This window comes from Python bivittatus, unplaced genomic scaffold, assembly GCF_059951505.1.
Source record: "Python bivittatus isolate LINGU-HERP-01145 unplaced genomic scaffold, Pbiv_v1 ctg000080_np1212, whole genome shotgun sequence".
NCBI lineage: Eukaryota > Metazoa > Chordata > Lepidosauria > Squamata > Pythonidae > Python > Python bivittatus.
The window spans coordinates 2,755,550-2,777,166 of record NW_028277035.1 but is presented as its reverse complement, the minus strand read 5'-3'; the positions used below and the strand labels follow the sequence as shown (position 1 = coordinate 2,777,166).

Sequence of the window (21,617 nt, the reverse complement as noted above, 5' to 3'; positions counted from 1 at the left end):
TTCATCCCAGGAGAAGTAAAAGATCATATAAAGTTGTTCTCACACAAAGAACTAAATTTCATTGGCCCATTTTAATTTTGTCAATTACGTATTGCCTCAATAACATTTTCCTGTATATTTTTTTATTATTTTCATGTAGAAGTCCCCTGAGAGCTACAGAGGTATAGATCATTACTAAGAAAGGAGGAAATAAAAAGGGAAGCAAAGAAATTCCTTTGCCCAGTGTGATCAAGGCCCTCAAAGCATTAATTTTTAAAATGTTTAAAAGAAAAGTTGGTGCTTTATTCTAAACTCTTCTGAAGGAAAGGGATTTATGTACTAGAGATTTGAAACAAGAATAACCACAGTGTATATGTTTGTTTGTTTGTTTTCAAAGACAAACCAAGATGGCCACAACTGGAATTTCTAAATGCAATGCTTTAACTTGTGCAGGGGTGTTAAAAGGTAACAGTTGATTCCCACAGTGACAGCCAGTTCTGCCCTGGCTCCTCCTCCTTCAGCTTGGCCAGCCCACGAGCTCCTGGAACTTGCCTAATAGAGAACCCAACTGGCAGTACATGACCTACTTGTGGCCATGGCTCTAAAGGAGGCAGTCTGTGGCCTCTGCTAGAGCTCTCTGCTGAACCTGGGCTCTCTGAAGGAAGAGGAAGATTTACTAACCAGTTTGTAGGAACGAGATTGAACCAGCTAAGTAACAGCCCTGAAGATGCATTAAAAGGTCCTCAACTCACAATCCATCACTCTGTACTGCCACCCCTTTGCTGGAGTGTTGGGCTTATGTGTGGCGGGGTGCAAGAGAAAGAGAAGTGGATTGGGAGAAGTGACACGGCTTGTGTTTAGCCAAGCATCCTAACCATTGATATAAGTCTTCTCAGTCTGAATAAAGGTAATAAGCCAGATGATCATCACCCCCCCCCCCCCAGCAGCAGTATGATTTTATAAAAGGGAAGGTTCTGGAGACTCAGGTCCAGACCTAACTGGGAGGGCAAACACCAGAAGAAAACAGCAGTGACAGGTGCTGGCCAGGGATCAACGGAGGTGGGCGCAGCCAAACCTCTGCCTAGGCACACACCTTTGGTGATACCCGGGAGGGGAAGAGAGTCTCCTCACCTAGCTGCCCCTACAAAAGGCTGGAGATTTTACACATTTTGTCGCCCTGTCAGTTTAAGAAGGGAAAACTATTTTTAATCCCACATTCAGATAGATGACAAAAGACTGGTTAAATCTGAGACTGGTACCTAGATAAGGCTAACTGTATGATCAAGGGGAAACAAGGATGGGTCCTGGCCACAGGATGATTTAAACTGCATGAGGGGAAAAAATGTGTCTTCATCTAGCAGAGTTCCCAGTATTTTCTCCTCTACGCCTGAAAGAGAATTGAAACAACTATGACTAGAACAGTTTTAAGTACAGTTTTTGAGAAAGGAACTCCAGTAGAAGTTTCTCCATGATGGATACATGTTTTTTTTCCTTGTCTGTTTCACTAAAGTGACTTAGATTTTGTTTTTCTCAGCTGGAGTTTACGTAAAAACTGTCTGCTTTCACTATAAAGTGGCAAACAACACAACTCCTAGACGAGATTCGTCACAAAGAATGACACTAACCCCTCTCTGCCCTTCCTCTTGTGGTGGCAGGGAAACGAGGACAGAGATTGCAAGGCACCTTGTGTTTCAAAAACTGTACTTTATGCAAAGCAGGAAGATCTGGCATGGTTCAAACCTTGGCATAGAGGCTTTTCCCAGGGGGTTAACATCGACACACAATCCACTCAGGAAACAAGAACTCACACTTGATATGGCACAAGAGGTTGCGTGTTTCGTGGTTAGATGTGATCACAGCTCAGCTGTTCCCAACCTATTCCCCTTCCTTCAGCCCCAGCCTGCATGGTCAAAGGCTAATAGGTGGTGTAGTCACATCATGTTGGGCAAGGCAGTCCCAGTTTGTTCTGGGTCAAGTGGGCAGCCTCTAGAGTTTGGAGGAAGAGCCCTTTTGGGTTACAGTTCCCTCCTCAGTTCTTGCCCCATGTTTCCTACATTTTTAATAGAGAATGAGCTCATTCTTAACAGACCACTGGTTAAATCTGCAATTTAATGGGTGGTCCCTATTTTTCTCTTCTTTCTCTCCCAGCCTCTGCTCTTTTATATCTCATCATGAATATGAAATCTTTAGTGCCATATCGTAAAATCCACAGGAGAGGAAATGGAAGTAGCTAATCTGATCTGCCAAAGAGAGAGTGGTCGTAGACTTGAGATGCCTCAAGCAGGACAGGTTTACACATCTGCCTTTTGCAGGTGGTTTGATTGAAGGAGAACAACATTGTGTTATGGCAGATGATGCCTACCTGCTGCACACACCAGCAAAAACTTAGCTTTAATTATCTGGCCCAAGGCCTCCAGGCAGCTGACTTTCTAGATTTGCATGCCCATCTTCCCTCTTTTTGCAATCCTCTTTATTTATTAGTGCATTCATTTTCTCTTGAGAGCTGAAGGCCGCTCACATGGGTTTCCCCTTCATTTCACCCCCTGCAGCAACCCTGTGATGTAAGTTGGACTGAGAGAGTCGCCAAGTAAACTTTACAACTGAGCAGAAAGTTGAAGCTGGTTTGTCCAGGTCCAAATCCAATACCCTCATCGCTACACTGCGCTTGAGATACCTCTTACTTGCAGCTCTTATTTCTTCCTAACTTTCACAGCTTTTGTTTTCTGCTATATTCTAATGCCAAACATCACCCAGGAACTATGTTCACTTTTTGGCAGGGCTTGCTAGTTGTTCACTGAGGTTGTAGCTGATCTCCCCTCCAGAAAATTGGAATATACAAGGACTGTGTGCTTAAGGAGGAAGAAAGAGCTCGAGCAACCAGCAAGGCAAGAATGAAAACCAACAAACCAAAGGAATAAAAAGAGGCTTCCCAATCTGGTACCACCTAGATGACTACAACTCCCAACATTCCCAGCCATCTGACTAAAGTTATTTGGCTGGTATTGAACCTTGTTTGAGAAAAAAAATAGCGGTGGAAAAAAGTTTTAGAGAAGAACAGGAGGCAAAGGTATACACTGTTGAAGGCGCACACGGATCTATCTTTCCCTTTTTGCAGCCCTCAGCGGCCTGTTCACCACAGAGCCTAAAAACTGACAGCTCCGTTTCTTATCATTTTGAGATAAAAAAGGCATGAAAATTGTGGTGGTCACCTTAAAATATGCTACCAGTTAAGAAAAACAAAGACCCTCCCCCAGCTCCTCCCAAATTCAGTGCAGCTTGTATGTGTGATAAGGCCACATCCATTTTTCAGCCCTCAGCCCTTCCCCCAGTGTTAAGACTGGCCCTTGACCATCCAAAGCTGCCCCACTGCTGGTTTAGTGAGGCAAAATCAGATATGAGATTTAGCAGAAACATGCTGTTTTTCTTTCTTAGTGAAGAAAGACAGGAGTGTTTGACCCGAGTCTCGATCCGTCTCAATTTGTGTGAGAATGTGATTTTGGTCAGAATAGGCCTTCCTCTCTCGGGGTCTGTTTCACATCAGTCCTTATCATCAGTGAAGCCTTTTCATGCCACGAGCAAGTTGCATCACGCCAGGCCTGTCTGGAAAATAACAAGTCAGTTTTGCAATTCCCAGCTTCTAAGGAAGCCACCCCTACCCTGGGAGAAAGCAGCAGCCAGAAAGTTGAATGACCATTATTTCAACCTGACCTTGGAGGCGAGCACCATTTATGGAACTCGCCCAGTGGAAACAATCCTGAACCTTATACCAAAGCTGGAACTTCCTATGGATTACATATGCTGGGGAATTAGCTTGCAGATAACACAACAGTGGGAGAAACCTGCTGAAGACTACGTCACCCAGATTTAAAAGGTGCTTGGTCTGGTTGGAGTCTGGCAGTGCTCTCTTAGAAGCCCACAGCTGTCCTTTCTACTTGGGGCAAAGTGAGTGCAAATTTATATTAATCTGTTTAGAGAATTTGCATCCAGGTTTAGCTCCAGAGGATTGTGACTACAGAGAAGCCGTCAAAGGAGGATGAGTAATTTCTTAGGGCATATTCAGTGTTGGGTAGAGGACTCCATGCATTGCGAATTGCAAGGTATGAGATGTAAAAGAGAGCCCTGCTTCAATTTCCGTTAGTTGCTACAATGGTCAGAGTGATAAAAGCGTGTGGTTTCCTCTTCAGCATCTGAGTGCCGTATAGTAGGGAAGGCAGACTTCTGACTTTGCGGGCCAGCCTCTGGCTGAAAGCATGGCTGCGTTCTGATGGCGTCCTCCGCTCAGTTTCCCCCTTCCCCAGTCCATCCCAGCATGGAGCCTGAGAGCGAGACCCCAAGGAAGGGAAAAACCCCCGAAGACAGCAGAAACGTAGGTGGTGCTGCTTAACTGGAGTCGGTCTTCTTTTTCTTTCTCTCTCACATTCTGCTTTAATCTGCAAATATGCTGAAACCTTTTAGAGTGTGTTACATACAATAAAAGTTATTAAGCTGCTTTCTTGGTTTTGCTTCTGAAATGGTACGCCATTTGGAGGCGGCTGTGCTCATGACTTGCCAAAGGCTGTTCAGTAAGATTCAGAGTAGGGTGAGGACCTGCTGGTTCCCACCTAGAGAGGGACTTGTGTCTTAATTTTTTAGGGAAAAGGAATAACATCTGCAAACCTGGATGTTGAAAATATGTTCAATCCAGCCAAGTATGGAAAACAATTCATTGGCCAACTGGCTTAATGTTCCATTAAGTATTTTTGATGTATTTGCATTCTTAACCACTATTAAACAAACATTTTCTGAGTATGGAATTTGGGTGAGTAGCTAACTTCCTCTCCCAATGACCATGATAGTGACTAACCTGCATAGGGCCCCATTAGTAACCCTCAGCACCCTGTTTTGCATACTGCTCTAAATCATGGTTTAACCATGATGTATCAAATAAACCACAAATGGATTAGAGAGCACAGCCTCATAAAGAATAAGCTGTAATTTACCAACCATAGTAGTCAGTTCACACAACATAATAACCAAAATCAAACAAACCACATTCTGTCTTTACATGACATCTGAACTTTGAGTTCATCAAGCAATTTTATGGTCAGCCTCTCTGATCCAGTAACATTCTCTTATGCTACTCATTTCTAAGGTTGCAAAAGTAGGAATTGGAAGACTAGTTTTAACTTAGAATTGTCCTTTAATTGTGCATTACTTTCTGAATAACAATCTGGTAAGGCAGCTAGAGTTCATAACCTTCCTCCTAGCCTCCCCCATTGTCTTAATTACCGCAGTACCAAAGGTATTTCATTTATTTATTTCTATTTCAAATTTAGACTCCACCCATCTCACGAGGAAGTGACTCTGGGCGGTCTATTGCTACATTTTCTATCTTTTGTATAATGTACAGCAAAGCCTACTCCATCAAAGGAAATCTCCTTCCCATTTCCAAGCTATTTTTTCCAGTCTCCTGATAGCAATAGTCATGGTTGCTCATGACAGATTTTCTTGCAACATGCTCAGTCATGTACATTTGCCTAAAACATTCACTCATTATGGAGGTAATAAGGCACTCCTCTTTCTAAACAGAGCCACACTTACTTTGGTAGATTCCAAGTTAACACCTCAAAATCCTTATAAAATGTTGACTATTAAAATAAAGAAAATACTATTTGAAAACATTAAAAAATGAAACTTTTTTTAATGGAGGAAGTAAGGAGCATACAGGGATGATGAAACCATTTTTTCTAGTTCTGTCTCTCAGACTGGAAGTGGAAGTCAAGAGGCATCCTCATATCTCAGTTGCAGTTATAGAGAATTAGTCTCCCCTCCCCACCCCAGTTGGTTCTTTAAAACCTGACTAACTAGTGTGAAATGCTGGAAAATGTAGTTCAGCTGCATCTGATGAGGCACTGGTTCCACATCCTGCTTTAGCATTAAGTCTAAAGAAACAAGCCAGGATAATTTTTGATAGTTGCAGTGAACAGAACAGATTTAAGAAGACATTGCACAGCCCTGTTGTCTTCCAGCGGCAGTATTAATCTTGGCTTGATTTTGCGGGGGAGGGGAGGTGTCTGATTTGACCAGTAGGTGCAAATCCTGAAGAATGTGAAAGGGTGTAAACTGCTCATCACAGCAGATAACAGCACCTAATTGACCTTGGCTGATTCTGAAAAGACTAATCAGAGTCTGAGCTGGTGAGTACTCAAATGGGAGATGTCAAGTAATCCTAGGGCTGCTGGCTGGACTGGGAGATTGAAAAAACATCCCAAAAGAATGCCATGGCCAACCACTTGTTACCAAGGCAGCTATGTGAATGTATCCATGTGGTCACCAAGAGCTGAGCGAGAAAGACTCTTTACCTTTTTGCATCCTCCTCACTCAGTTATACCTCATCCGCACTTTGTAAATTTGGTGGTGTCAGTGTATTACAGGTAGTCTGTGCTTAACTATGGTAATTGGGGCCAGAATTCCCATTGCTAAACGATGCGGTCATAAAGCACGATGTCACATGACCACATCACTTAGTGATGGCAATCTAGCAGTCCCCAGTTGCCATCATTAAGTGAATCACTGCGGGTCATTAAATGAGGACCTCACGTGATTGACTTTGCTTGTGGGAAGCCTGCAGGGAAGATCGAAAATCATGATCGTGTGATGTGGGGACACTATGGCAATCGTAGCTTTGAGGACCAGTCAAAACTACCACTTGTTCAGCCCCATCGTAACTTTGGTCGCTGAATGAGTGGTTGTTAAGCAAGGACTACCTGTAATAGTTACAAAATAAAATCTAATGCTGGCTGTTGTTTGTGTTATTTAAGAAGTCTGTTACCCTGACCACCAGAAAGCACTGTATGACCAGTTTCATCCATATCGGGACTTCAGACATGGGTAGTCAGATGTTATTCAATGGGGTTCAAACCATCTACTGGGAATTGAACTTACAGAGTTTAGATGATCATATACAGTGCATTAACTTTACAAGCTATCCAGGTCCTGGTACTTAGTAGTTGCAGGAAGGGATATTTAGAAGTGCTATCAGAAAGGTCTATACAGTCCACCTTCCCTTAAGCTCTTACATTGTGACATGTCTCCATGTCTGGGACCCAATAAAGGGTGTAGAAGTCATGTGAAACCCTGTACTGGGAAGGATGCCATAATGTCACACCTGTATCTCTCTTCTCTGAGACCTTTAGAGAAGGTAGACTATATATGCTATTCTGATAGCAGTTAAGAAGTTTGTGTGGTAAAACAAGAAGAGGGTGGTTAGGAATAAAAGGGCACTGAATGAAAGTGGACTGAAGGCAAAGGATGTAGGAAGTAGTGTATGTCAGAGTTCCTCAACCTCAGCAACTTTAAGATGGGTGGACTTCAACTCCCAGAATTCCCCAGCCAGCCATGCTGTATGTGGAGATGGTTTGTTGTGAGGAATTAATTGCAAAACAGACATATGAAGGAAGAATAGGTGGGTCCAAAGGAAGACCATGAAAGTTGTGGTGGAGGGGGCTGATGTGATCATCAAAAAGAGAGAAATTTAAGGAGCAAAAGGCAATGTATGTATGCATTTGGTGGAAGCAAGGATAAAAGAGTATGGAGAGGTATAGTAAAATGGGGTTAGTTTAAAATAAAGTTAGTGATCTTTTCTATTATCATGTAATTAATTTTGTTTGCTTACTAGTTCTGAGTCCTCTTCTGAACATTATATAATGTCTATTCAGAAAGGGAATAGCATGATGGTTATGTATGTATGTATTTTTTATTTATGTATTAAAAGCATTTCTATGTTGCTCTTCATTATGAACAGCCATACATTCAGTATCATGGGGCGTGAAATTCCAGAAGATTCAATTCTTATTGTTTACATGAAATTAGTGTAACAGAAATAGCAGCTTATCTGTTAGTTGTGGCTAAAATAGCTACTGTGTGTTCACAGCTGCTCTATTAGCTTTCTATAATTGAGTTAGCTTTATATACTATATATAAATGATGTTCCGGAGGAGAAGGTTGTGTAGAATGTGTTCCCCTAAAGATAGGTACTTGTAGTACTTAAGCAGTACCTGGCATTATGCATTTGCTTCAATAATTCAATATAAAGTTTTTAAAGTGAAGCTTTGCTATTTTCAGTATATCACTGTTAAAAAATGGTAAATGCAGTACTAAAGAAACATTCAGCAAAACTTGAGGGATTGATTTAAAATATTTTAAAATCATCCTTCATTAAATCAGGTTCCTGGGTTATGTAAAATAAACTGTTCTACCTCTGTATGACAGATATAACAAGTGGCAACAAATAAAACCACAAAAACCATATAGAAGTTTTGCCTATGTAAAATGTCAAGGTAAATAAAAATGCCTTAACCTGGTATTTGAAAGCCAGCAAAACTGATCCCATTCTAAAAGTTGGATGTGCCTACTAAGAAGACCCCTCATTTACACCCGTATGGCTCACTGCTGATAGGGGAGGCCTTTGTATGAACAGGTTGGTAGTGGGAAGTGGTACTTTTTCCTTTACACCCAGAAAAACGATTACTGTGTAGCAATGTTATAAAATGAATTTACAGCAGATTAGTGATTTTTTCCTTCTTTTTGTAGATGGATCTCTCCCATAAATTATCTAAGAGAGAGGTAAGAATCTCATTCATCAATGAACATAAGATGCATTCTCCTGGATCAGATACAAGATCTACATGGTCCAATATCCTACTTCTCATTAGCTAGATACTTCCAGGAAGGAGAGCATGAAGACAGCACAACATATAATATTCAGGGGAAACTGCTTCTAAGGCTGGGCTTGGAGTATTTCCCATTTGGATTTATTTCACCCTTTTTAAAACTTGTATAAATCAGTGCTCATCCTTTTGTGGCAATGAATCCCATAAGCTAATTAAGAAGAGCATGGAAAAGTACTATTTAACTTTTATTTATTGGATATCTATTCTCTCTTTCATTCAGGAACTTGAGGTAGCTTACATACATCCCTCCTTATGATCTCATCCTGCATTTCTCCTCTCCACTCGCTGCTGGTGGCTTAGAAAGCATACCATGAGGTTGACCAGCAATGGTAACTCCTGGGAGGGGTAGACATAGAAAATTTATTTTCTCCCCTTTGTCCCTGGTGGGCACAATCAACACAGAAGGCAACACACACTAAATTGAATCAAAGCTTGAATATGGTGGTCCCTTTAATACATTCCTCCATTTCAGCACACCTAATTAGAGGTACCCATCACTGATCAACACAATCTTCCCAACAAATGAAAGAGGAGAGATTATCTTAATTAGTAATTAAATTATTAATTTAGTAATTGAGTAGGTACCAAATGTTGTCTTGTAGCTCCCAGAAAGATTCCCCAGTGTGGAAAAGATAGTAAAAAAATAGCAGGCAAAAAGCAGGAAGTAAAATAGCTAACTGTACTGTAGAAGAAAGAAGTTCTTACAGTCTACCCACACAGCTAATTACACACCTTATGCACTTCACATGCTTTTCCTGGTTTACATACAAAACTCCTCCTCATCTCCTATTTTATTACCTAAATGTGTTGGACTCTGACCAGCTAGTTTTCATCCATCTTGTCATAGAATATTGTTACAGTTTAGGAGACAATTTGAGGAGAAGTCTAGCTTTCCTTGGGCAGCTCTTGATCATGGGAGTTCATGTCCTGAGTCTGGTATTTTTATCCATCAGGCATACTTTGATTTTCTGCTAGACTTTGACACATCATTGTTTTAGTTCATCTAGTATGCTGTTGCACTTCCATGCACTTGTGTATTCAGATGGGTTATATGTACTTCATTGGAATCAGTAGTCATCATATCGTTCATTAAGCCCATTATCCATCATGATTTCTGGAAAAGTCATTTGCTGGGCGTGCCTGCAAAGACGTTACGTTCCATTCACGTGTGGATTTCCTCTGGTTCAGCTAGCTCTCTATATATCCAAAGTCCCCTTCCAACATTAACCTGCTTCCTCTTTCCCCAAACTTGACAGAGGTGTTGCTGGGATCAACAATAACTAAAGCTGGAGACTGTTTCAGTGATGATATAAGAAATATCTTAAGTTGCCAGTCGTCTGACACACGCACTGGTCAAGCCTTTTGCTCAGACCTTTGCTGTCTGCTCCTGGGTGCTGAGAATTATTAAGGAGGGCTTGGACTGGGGGAGTGAGATTGCTTAGGATCCATTAGATACTCCCTGAGTGGGTGACCTCCTTTTGTGAAAAATAAGAAAGGATTAAATGGGATGATGTAATTTGAAAGATCCCATGCTGGATATAATAAGCATATTCCACGCAGAGTCCCTCGATTAACAGATGTCAAGATAGTATGCAAACCTGGTTTGATGATTAGAAAGGGTAGAATATGGAAGAAGGGAGCCACGATGTAATCTTAGAGAGAGAGGATAAAATATAAATGTATCTATAACTGCTGTAAAGAAGATTGGAAACTGCTTCTACATATCTTTTCCCCTTTTTCTTTTCTTTCTTATTTACTTATCGCTTTACTGTCCCTCTTTTTTTCTGAATTTGTATTGCTTTTAATTTGTAAAAAAATTCTTTAATAAAAATTAATTTTTAAAAAAGATAGTATGCAAACCTGCTAATCCAGATTATGCTGGTTTGACATTATTATCTATTATTTCAACCATCAGAATCCTTCCATCATCATCTGCATAAATTTGTTCTGCCAGCATTGTATCTCTAATATATAAGACCACACCTCTTTTTTTACATTGTGTCAAAGAAGTGAACAATTTACCTAATTTTTTTTGCTGCAGCAAGTATTCATGTTGTTTTTTGATATGTACTTCTTGCAGACAAATTATATCAAACTTTAACTTCTCTAATTTATGGAATACTTTCCTTCTTTTAGTAGCTAAATTGAGTCCATTTATATTGATCGTAATCAATTTTCTTTCCTCCATGTTAGGCTTTGTACGAGGGTTTAATTGCTCTAGTAGATCTTACTTCTCGTTGCTCTCTGGGAACACCATCTACCACACTTTCTTCTTTTTCTTTTTCGATTACTGCCACACCTTCTTCTTGAAACTCAATTAACGATTCTTCCTTTTGTGCGTCTTCTTCTTTTCCTCTGAAAAATTCTGAATAAAATAGCTCTGCTTTTTGGACTGTATCAACTCTTTGTCTTTGTTCCTGCCAGGTAAACAGGAGACCTTCTGGAATCAGCCATCTGTAGTTTATTCCTCTTTTGAGTAGCTCTTTAGTCAAGAATGAGTATTGCCTTCTTATGTCTCTTACTCTTCTTGGCACCTGCTTCAGGACTACAATTTCTTTGTCTTTGTACTTTAGTGTTTTCTCTCTTGCCACCTGAAGTATCTGTGCCTTAGTAGTTTTTTTGGTAAATCTTATATGTACTTCTCTTGGTAGTTTATTTCTCACTGCATATCTTGTGTAAACTCTTTTAATTGCAATTTATGCTCCCAATGACAACCAAGAAGAATTTTACAGGAAATTACACATGAAAATAGTTGAATTGGACTATGCTAATATCTGTATGATGGGAGATTTCAATGGAATAATTAATGATCAATTGGATTACAAAACAGATTATGCTGGTTTGATTCTGATCTGCTTTTAATATATTGTTGCAGCTCACCACACTGTACGAAGATGTCCTTTACACCATTCTCCATCGTGTGGGCAAAATGGAACTTAATCATGTTACTGATCCGGAGGAACTCTATGAATATGTGCAAAAGGTTGGGCCATAGAGACAAGTTAATCTATCTCATTATTTAGCCCCCAGGCTTTAGGTTGCACTTAAGGCCAGCTTCTTTTCTTTCTTCTTCAGTGTATTCTTTTCCCTCCCCCAATGCCATTGGGACAAATGGTGCTTTTTGCTGGTGGGCAGGATGGACCACTCCTCTGTTTCTCTCCCTCCCTGTCTTGGCTAACCCCCATCTAGCCTTCTTGCTAAAGGTCTGGATGGATTGGAAGCCAAGGGTTTTTGAAATTATGGTGAGGATGTGACTTCAAGATACAGAGTCTTCATTCCTGTTATAAGAAACTAATGTTATAATGTACGTTTGTTTTTGCTTTTGAGGTTTTCCTATTTTGTGTAATATTGAAACCAATTTCTGTCTCTGACCATTTCTCCTCTAACATCTAAACCAGGCCTTCAATATTGATCCAGGAGAGCATCGGATTATACTACAGAGGGTCAAACAGCTAGAGGTAAGATCTAACTTGAAGCACAGACAGGCTAGATTTTCCCCAAACACTAGCTTGGATACTGAATTAACCCATTTTCTGGATTTGCATTATACATTGGATCCTATACAATGTTAAGCAAATAAGATGGGTTTGCATCATACCCCAAGCCACAAAAAAGCTCTAATCGGGATTAAAACTAGCCAAGCTAAGCATGTTGTAGAGTGTAACTGCTACATTTTAATCATACCAGTCAAGCATGTTGTGTGAATCCTGGCTTAGGTTCTTTAATTATATTTGAATTTTATCCTGCATTTTCATCAGATAACATCTGAAATCAAATCAGATGGCATCTCAAGCTGAAGTGTATGATCTCCAATCTTTCACCCTTTACATTCTATGATTCTGTTATGGGTGTGGGTTTCTGAGCAGTGACAAGTGTCTCCACTTCTGACTTTTGCCCTGAATAAGCAGCAGTGTTTCTGCATCAGTAATTGGTGCAGGAATATATACTTCTGCTTCTTCAGGTTTACTTTCTGTGATATTGGATACCCATCCACCTCCATTTCTGTGCTCTCCATATTGATGTATTATTTATTTTATCCTTATTGACTGAATCAATGGTTCTTATGTAGGCATTTGTAGAAATTATTTAGTGTTCATCACTTGAAAAGATTATCCTTTTTTCCAAGAATTCTGCTGCTGTATGTATCTTGAAGTTTTACTTTAGTGTATGACTGGTCTACTGGTTTTAATAACTGTAAATTTCATCTAAGGTGTTGTCAGTCTGCCACTCAAAAGTAACTGAATGAAAGACATGACCAGATTTCAGTATTTCTACGTAATGAAATACACAGGAATAACATTTTTTACCAATTGTAATTTTTATGTATTTACATAGTAGAACATTCATGGGGGCAGGATATGGAACAGATTTATAGGTAAGGGTTGTGCTGGAGAGAGGAGAACATTCAGCCAGTTTTTGGTTGAGTCAAGATATATTTCTCCCTCTTGCCAATGAGACTTTCTATATATTACTTGTACAGAATTATTGCACAGATTATAATGATTGTATAATATGATTGTATAAAATAATCAAAATATAGCAACATTGCCTTGAGCTTTCTTAGAAAAAGCTACCAGAGATTTATAGCAATTTTCAACCCGTATATGCATGTTGAGCACATGATAGGAGATTTTAATACTGATATGCAACAAATTACTGCTCCCTGTAAGATTTCTATGGGAACCAGTAGTGCCATAGAATGTTCTGCAGAGAGCAAAGTTAATTCTCTGCTTTCTTCTGGATGAAGATTCAGCATAGACTAAACCCCTGCTTCACAAACAGATCTTAGTCTGTCAGTCTCACCTGCACACACACACACACAGATCTGCCAAAGAGATGGAGAAAAGAATATGAGCCGTCTCTGCATCACTTGTGGGGCTTTTTGAGCATTTCATAGGTTGCTATTATGGAATTGTTCTATTTCTTTAATTGCAAAAGGGTTTCCAAGGAAGTTTAGTTGTTTATATTCCACGTTAGTCTAAATTATTCATGGTTTTATTCATCATTAGCCTTTCCTATTTTAATGATTACATCTACCTGGACATCCCAGATGCTATTCTGTTCACCTGCTAGCTGGGTGCTCATTTAAGATCTCCTCCTTTTGTTTTTCAGAAGCCAATTTTTTGTCTTAAAGCAACTGTGAAGCAAGCCAGGAATATTCTGGGTAAAGATGTCAGTGGTAAGTAGAAAGGAACATACCATAGCTCAAATGCAGAAATTTGGAAACCTTAGAGAGAGAGACAGAGAGACAGACTGACTGACTGACTGACTGACTGACTGACTGACTGACTTTCTTTCTAATTCTGGACAGGACTGAGTTTGCATCTAAAATCTTTGGAAATGACAATTATGCAAATTACTATACCATTAGAACAACACTGATGAATATGAAGTTTCATGTCTGGAGGAAGGATGCTCTTTTACCTGTAGTTACATCACCTTCCTCAACTTGTTCCCCACAAGATGCATAATTCCCAGCCAAATATTTTAGCTGGAGAGCATCAGCTTGGGAAAGGTTGCCCTATTGTCCTCATGCTAACCCTAAGCAGCACTTTGACTGGACTTATACAGCACATTTAGCCTTGGCTTGTTTTAATCATGATCCCTGAGCACATCATAATGGCCTTGATTTGCTCAGCAAACCATGATGGCTTAGTTCACACAATATGAGACGCGGTGGTGCAGCAGCTTAATGACGCTGAAAGTTGCTGGCCAGAAATGGTCGACGCTTCAGCAGTTCAAGTCCAGCCTTCGCGTTAAACAGGGTGAGCTCCTGTTTCCTCCCCAGTTCCTGTCAACCCAACAGGTCGAAAACTCACGTGAGTAGATAAATGGGGACTCTCACTCCGGTGGGAGGAAAAATGCTGGCGGCGCCTTGCAAAAAGGAGTTGGGAGCAGTTGCCGGTAAGCGCGAAAAACCGCGCGCGCCCGAAAAGGGTGCGAAGCAACGGAAACCGCGCCTCCTGCGCTCGCCAGCTGGGCTCTGCTCTAGGAAGGAGGCTCTGGCAAACCACTTCCGAAAAACAATTGCCTTGAAAACTGCAAGGACTCGTCCAAGCAGTCACTGCAGGGTCAGCAATGACTGAGCGCAGACCAAAAAGAAAAAAAATCTTTTGATGCCTTAAATATTTAGAGGAGGCTGAGGGTAAGAAGAAAGAAAGTGGAAGCAGATGATGATTGCATCATATAAAATAAGTTCCCTGCATGATGTAAAATCAGTTGATGATGCAAAACGAATGAAGCAAAATCATGCAACATTATTATTTTTTTCTTGGTTTTTCATGGGTAGTGGAAAAGAACAGTCATGTACAATATCAAGATTACTGATGGAGTGGGGAAAGAAAAGTATAGAGGACCTTCTGCAATAATTCTGCTAGTTATTGTGAAACCTTAACACATAACATGAATGCTGCACATTTTAAAGCTCCTTCTTTGCTTGCAGGATTAAGTGATCCATACTGCTTCCTAGGGATAGAAACCAAAAAACAAGACTCTTCAGCCCATGGTGCTTCTCATCATGAGAACAAAAAACGATCCAAGGCTGTGGTGAAGAACCTGATCCCAGAGGACCAGACCCATCGCACGCAAGTCATCCGTCAGACCTTACATCCAGTGTGGGATGAAACCTTCATCCTGTACGTCTCATCTCCTTAGCAAATTTAATTTGTGTTGGCCTTAACAGAAAATTAGATTTACTAGAAAATTTAACCTAAAGATAATTTTAGAGCTAGAAAATGATGGTTTTCAGCAACCTATCTCATATCCTAGAAAATGGAATATCCGGGAAAAGCTCTTGGTTGGCTGTTTGGGGAGAAAATAGCTATTCTCTGGGCTGAGCATAGCTGAGAGAGATGAACGGGTGGTTGTTTGGATTTGAAGACCCAGGAAGAGTTTACCATAAGGCAAATAACATCTGATAGCTTTCTTTATGGCTGAGACTTGAGAAAGGAGAGACCTTGGTTGGTTGCAGTAGAGATACTGGAAGGGTTGAAAACCCAGTGCTAGACCTCTTCCTGTACTATAGTCATTGATTTCCAGCTGGTAGGTTTAGGGAGGCCTGATATCCTCCAGATGGGTTGGACTGTAACTCCACTTTCTGGGAGTCATAATTTGAGGTATCTAGAGAACTTAGGCTGGGAAAGGTTTGTATGTTTAAGTTCAGCTGCTCTATTCTCTAACCTTTTATTCCTATCATTAGCTGGGGAAGGGGATGGGTGGGATTTATAAAGTCCTTTTCATTCATTCTTGTACACAGAATTAGGTTCATACCTGCTGGCCGCAATCTCTGTATGCTTAATCATCTACTAGCTTCACCTTCCCCTTCATGGATCACTGCCTTGTCGTGGCGAAGGGGCTTGCGTAACTCAGTGAAGCCATGAGCTATACCGTGCAGGGCCACCCAAGACGGACAGGTCATGACAGAGAGTTCTGACAAAATGTGGTCCACTGGAGAAGGAAATGGCAACCCACTCCAGTATCCTTGCCAAGAAAACCCCATGGACAATGTTAAAAGGCTAAAAGATATGACGCCGGAAGATGAGCCCCTCAGGTCGGAAGGTGTCCAATATGCTACTGGGGAAGAGCGGAGGACATTTCCAAGTAGCTCCAGAAAGAGTGAAGCGGCTGGGCCAAAGCCGAAAGGACGTTCAGCTGTGGATGTATCTGGAAGCGAAAAGAAGGTCCGATGCTGTAAAGAACAATATTGTATAGGTACCTGGAATGTAAGATCTATGAACCAAGGCAAGCTGGATGTGGTCAAACATGAGATGACAAGATTGAACGTCGACATCTTGGGAATCAGCGAACTGAAATGGACGGGAATGGGTGAATTTAATTTGGGTGACCATTATATCTACTACTGTGGGCAAGAAACCCTTAGAAGAAATGGAGTTGCACTCATAGTGAATAAGAGAGTGGGAAAGGCAGTAATGGGGTACAACCTCAAAAACGACAGAATGATCTCAGTGCGTATCCAAGGCAAACCATTCAATATCACAGTCATCCAAGTCTATGCCCCAACCACTGATGCTGAAGAAGCTGAAGTTGACCGCTTCTATGAAGACCTACAACACCTTCTAGAACTAGCACCAAAAAAAGATGTCCTTTTCATCATAGGGGATTGGAATGCTAAAGTAGGAAGTCAAGGAGTAATCGGAATAACAGGCAAGTTTGGCCTTGGAGTACAAAATGAAGCAGGGCAAAGGCTAATAGAGTTCTGTCAAGAGAACAAGCTAGTCATAGCAAACACTCTTTTCCAACAACACAAGAGACGACTCTACACATGGACATCACCAGATGGTCAATACCGAAACCAGATTGATTATATACTTTGCAGCCAAAGATGGAGAAGCTCTATACAGACAGCAAAAACAAGACCAGGAGCTGACTGTGGCTCAGATCATGAGCTTCTTACTGCAAAATTTAGGCTTAAATTGAAGAATGTAGGGAAAACCACTAGACCACTCAGGTATGACTTAGATCATATTCCTTGTGAGTACACAGTGAAGGTGATGAATAGATTTAGAGGATTAGATTTGGTAGACAGAGTGCCTGAAGAACTATGGACGGAGGTCCGTAACATTGTACAGGAGGCAGCAACTAAAACCATCCCAAAGAAAAAGAAATGCAAGAAAGCAAAATGGCTGTCTGATGAGGCTTTACAAATAGCTGTGGAAAGAAGGAATGCGAAAAGCAAGGGTGAAAGGGAAAGATATAAGCAACTGAATGCAGATTTCCAGAGAATAGCCAGGAGAGATAAGAAGGCCTTCTTAAATGAACAATGCAAAGAAATCGAGGAAAACAATAGAATGGGGAAGACTAGAGATCTCTACAAGAAAATTGGAGATATGAAAGGAACGTTTAGTGCAAAGATGGGCATGATAAAGGACAAAAAAGGCAGGGACCTAACAGAAGCAGAAGAGATTAAGAAGAGGTGGCAAGAATACACAGAAGAACTATACAAGAAAGATCTTAATGTCCCTGATGTCCACGCTGGTGTGATCACTGACCTTGAGCCAGACATCCTAGAGAGTGAAGTCAAGTGGGCCTTAGGAAGCATTGCTAACAACAAAGCTAGTGGAGATGACAGTATTCCAGCTGAGTTATTTAAAATACTAAAAGATGATGGTGTTAAAGTGCTGCACTCAATATGCCAGCAAGTTTGGAAAACGCAACAGTGGCCACGGGATTGGAAAAGGTCAGTTTACATTCCAATTCCAAAGAAGGGCAACGCCAAAGAATGCTCAAACTATCGCACAATTGCACTCATTTCACATGCTAGCAAGGTTATGCTCAAAATCCTACAAGCTAGGCTTCAGCAATACATGAACCGAGAACTACCGGATGTACAAGCTGGGTTTCGAAGAGGCAGAGGAACTAGAGATCAAATCGCCAACATTCGCTGGATCATGGAGAAAGCACGAGAGTTCCAGAAAAATATCTACTTCTGCTTCATTGACTATGCAAAAGCCTTTGATTGTGTGGATCACAACAAACTGTGGCAAATTCTTAAAGAGATGGGAGTACCAGACCACCTTACCTGTCTCCTGAGAAATCTGTATGCGGGCCAAGAAGCAACAGTTAGAACCGGTCATGGAACAACCGATTGGTTCAAAATAGGGAAAGGTGTACGACAAGGCTGTATACTGTCACCCTGCTTATTTAACCTATATGCAGAGTACATCATGAGAAATGCCAGGCTGGAAGAATCACAAGCCGGAATTAAGATTGCAGGGAGAATCATCAACAACCTCAGATATGCGGACGATACCACCCTAATGGCAGAAAGTGAAGAAGAACTAAAGAGCCTCTTGATGAGGGTGAAAGAGGAGAGTGCAAAAGCTGGCTTGAAACTCAACATTAAAAAAACTAAGATCATGGCATCTGGACCCATCAATTCCTGGCAAATAGAAGGGGTAGAAATGGAAGCAGTAACAGACTTCATTTATTTGGGCTCCAAGATCACTGCAGATGGAGACAGCAGCCATGAAATTAAAAGACGCTTGCTCCTTGGGAGGAAAGCTATGGCAAGCCTAGATAGCATATTAAAAAGCAGAGACGTCACCTTGCCGACAAAGATCCGCATAGTCAAAGCTATGGTTTTTCCAGTAGTAATGTATGGCTGTGAGAGCTGGACCATAAAAAAGGCCGAGCGCCGAAGAATTGATGCCTTTGAACTGTGGTGCTGGAGAAGACTCTTGAGAGTCCCCTGGACTGCTAGGAGGTCAAACCAGTCAATCTTAAAGGAAATCAACCCTGATTGCTCATTGGAAGGATCGATAATGAAGCTCAAGCTCAGATATTTTGGTCACCTAATGCGAAGAGAGATCTCTTTGGAGAAGACCCTGATGCTGGGAAAGATTGAAGGCAAAAGGAGAAGAGGACGGCAGAGGATGAGATGGTTAGATAGCATCACTGAAGCAATGAGCATGAAACTGAGCAAACTCAGGGAGGCAGTGAAGGACAGGAAGGCCTGGCGCAATATGGTTCATGGGGTCACGAAGAGTCGGACACGACTTAACGACTAAACAACAACAACAACAGCTTCACCTTCCACCCAGATGCACATTTATCATCAGTTAGCAGGAAAGGATCCTGATGTATGTCTGTATGCAGATGTAGTTTTTTTACATTGGCTCAGTGAATGGGGGGCATGTGAGGGCAGGTGGGTCTAGCTCCATTTTATCTATTCATGAAGGCAAGGGCATTGTGTGCACCTTCCCACTCCAGTGTTCCCTTGCATCAGTTATACTTTTTATTTGTTTCTTCCAGGGAGTTTGAAGATGCAGAAAATACCCAATTCCATCTAGATATGTGGTAAGCAGAATTGGCTCTTCATTCCTACTGAATTTGATTGTATTCCATTAAAATTTGAGAACAAACATTCCAAATTAAGCCAGAAAGGAGATAGATTTGTCAGGCAAACACAGACTAACACAAAGAGGGGGGAGCAGCAGACCACCTAGGGGTGACCAGCGTGGAGCACATGCAGCCTGCCTGAGCTTCCAGTACATGCACGCGCAACAAGCATATGGCCCTTTTGAAGAGGTTAGAAAGAATTTCAGAAGCCACGCTCTGAATTCTTTCCCTACCTTGTTTAATGATTTGCACAAGATAAAAATATATATATAAACCATAGTTTTCAGATCACAGTGGCTGCTTTGTTATTTCGTTCTGTGGCAGACTCAAATCAAACATTATGGCTCCCCACAACTGGCCATCATCTCCAAAAATATGCTTAATATGAATAAATCCTTTTCTGAGTAACAGGAATCTCTCACTATATTTCTTTCATGCTGCATCTAAAACAAGAATGTTCTTAAGGCAACTACTTTTGTGCCTTCAAACTAGATGAACTTTTGGTGGCTCCTTTAATGTGCCACCAAAAGGCTAATGGCCACAAAGTGAGTGAGGCCATCACAGATATAAGTGAAGTAGTGGTTGTGGGGGAGGGGGGGCTGTTTTTGTGGTATGTAAACGATAGTTTTCGTGTGTTTCCCATCTCAAAATAACAAGGAACTGTGCTGTCAGTTTTTGAAAATTACTCAGAAGATCTAAGGGTGAAGATCAAAAGGGTGGGGAGATTATGGGTTGCAAATTGTACACCTTCAAACATCCTTGATGGGTTGAAGTCTCCCCTAAGTAAGCAAAATAAGAACAGGTTATTTTGAGCCCAGGTATTGGTCTTCTCCACCACTGGAAGATTTTAAGTGCCAGGTTGGGGAGAGATTGTCTTGGAGAAGGTGTATCTATGTGGCTTCTGAGAGTCAACCCCCACCTCATGGCACATAATCAAACAATCAATTGCTCTTCTTGCTTTGATTCCTTTGTTTGTTTGTTTCCCAGAGGTCTTGAAAAGGAGCATCAATGCATATTTTTATTTGGCTTTCTTATAGGGATTTTGATGATGTTGAAACTGTACGGCACAAACTGGGAGAACTGAGTGACCTCCATGGCCTGAAGAGGTTTGTGCTAATAATGAGCCTTTTGTATGTGAAATTCTGTTTACATAATTCAGCAGATGAGACTAAACAAAATATTTAAAGAATGCAGCATATTCTGTTTCTCTTTGGTACATGAGAAATATTCTATCAACTTTGTCCTGGTTTTACTTTTTCCTACTCAGGATTATTAAGGAAGCTCGGAAAAATAAAGGACAGGATGATTTCCTGGGGAATGTGGTCATTCGTCTGCAGGTGAGGAAGGGAATAGCATGTTACCAGAATGATGCTTGGGGACATCCCCCCCCCCCCCGATCTTGGACAGATTGGTCTTTCTTTAGCTGTGGTCTATCTTCTCTGATGTAGACAGCAACATAAATGCCACTAAGTAAAAAGATAAACTGAAATTTCAAGTGAAGTGTGGCTTTTGTATGACCATGAAGAAAGTAGATAGCAAAGTAAGTCACCTTGCTCTAATAAATCTGAGACTCCTTTTTCAAACACTAGGCCCAAAGAAAATGCTGTAAGAGAACTATAGATTTTGCTGTAATAATCAGAAAAATAATGAAGAGGCCTATTTTTCAGGCCTCAGCGTCAATTTTTATAGTAGTCTCTGGGGTGGTAGGCCAGGGTTTATGAGAACTTAATTGGCTCTATAAAGACCTGCAGTGATGCCAGGTACACCCTAATTCAGGAACAGATCGATCATTCCTAGGCTGTTGTTGTACAGATGTCTTGGACTCCAAGTCCCACAATTCCCAGCGAGCATCAGAATTTTGGAGTTGGTTCAATACATCTGGAAGGCAATAAGTTGGGGATGCTGTTCGGGAGCAATCTGGAAACCACAAAGCTATGCTTGTCGCCAAGGAAGATTTCTGCAGAACTTTCTCAGGAAGTGGGGGCTTCACCACATCCATCTGTTTTTCTGAGTCATCCATTAGTGTAATTGAGAGCAGAAGAATGTTCCCATTAAGCCATTAATTCTTGC

General features: G+C 41.1%; 1 protein-coding gene across 10 annotated transcripts in view; it reads left to right on the top strand.

Annotated features, from left to right (window-relative positions):
• UNC13D (unc-13 homolog D) overlaps positions 1-21,617 on the top strand; it is a 60,090-nt gene that overhangs the window by 9,433 nt on the left and 29,040 nt on the right. For 2 of the 10 annotated variants that reach the window (XM_088133357.1, XM_088133358.1), the window contains 8 exons: positions 8,551-8,583; positions 11,566-11,673; positions 12,089-12,148; positions 13,803-13,869; positions 15,133-15,325; positions 19,461-19,505; positions 20,585-20,653; positions 20,815-20,884. In XM_088133357.1, coding sequence (XP_087989483.1) covers positions 8,551-8,583; positions 11,566-11,673; positions 12,089-12,148; positions 13,803-13,869; positions 15,133-15,325; positions 19,461-19,505; positions 20,585-20,653; positions 20,815-20,884 — 645 coding nt within the window. The other 8 variants (XM_088133355.1, XM_088133354.1, XM_088133356.1 and 5 more) reach the window with 8 other exon arrangements.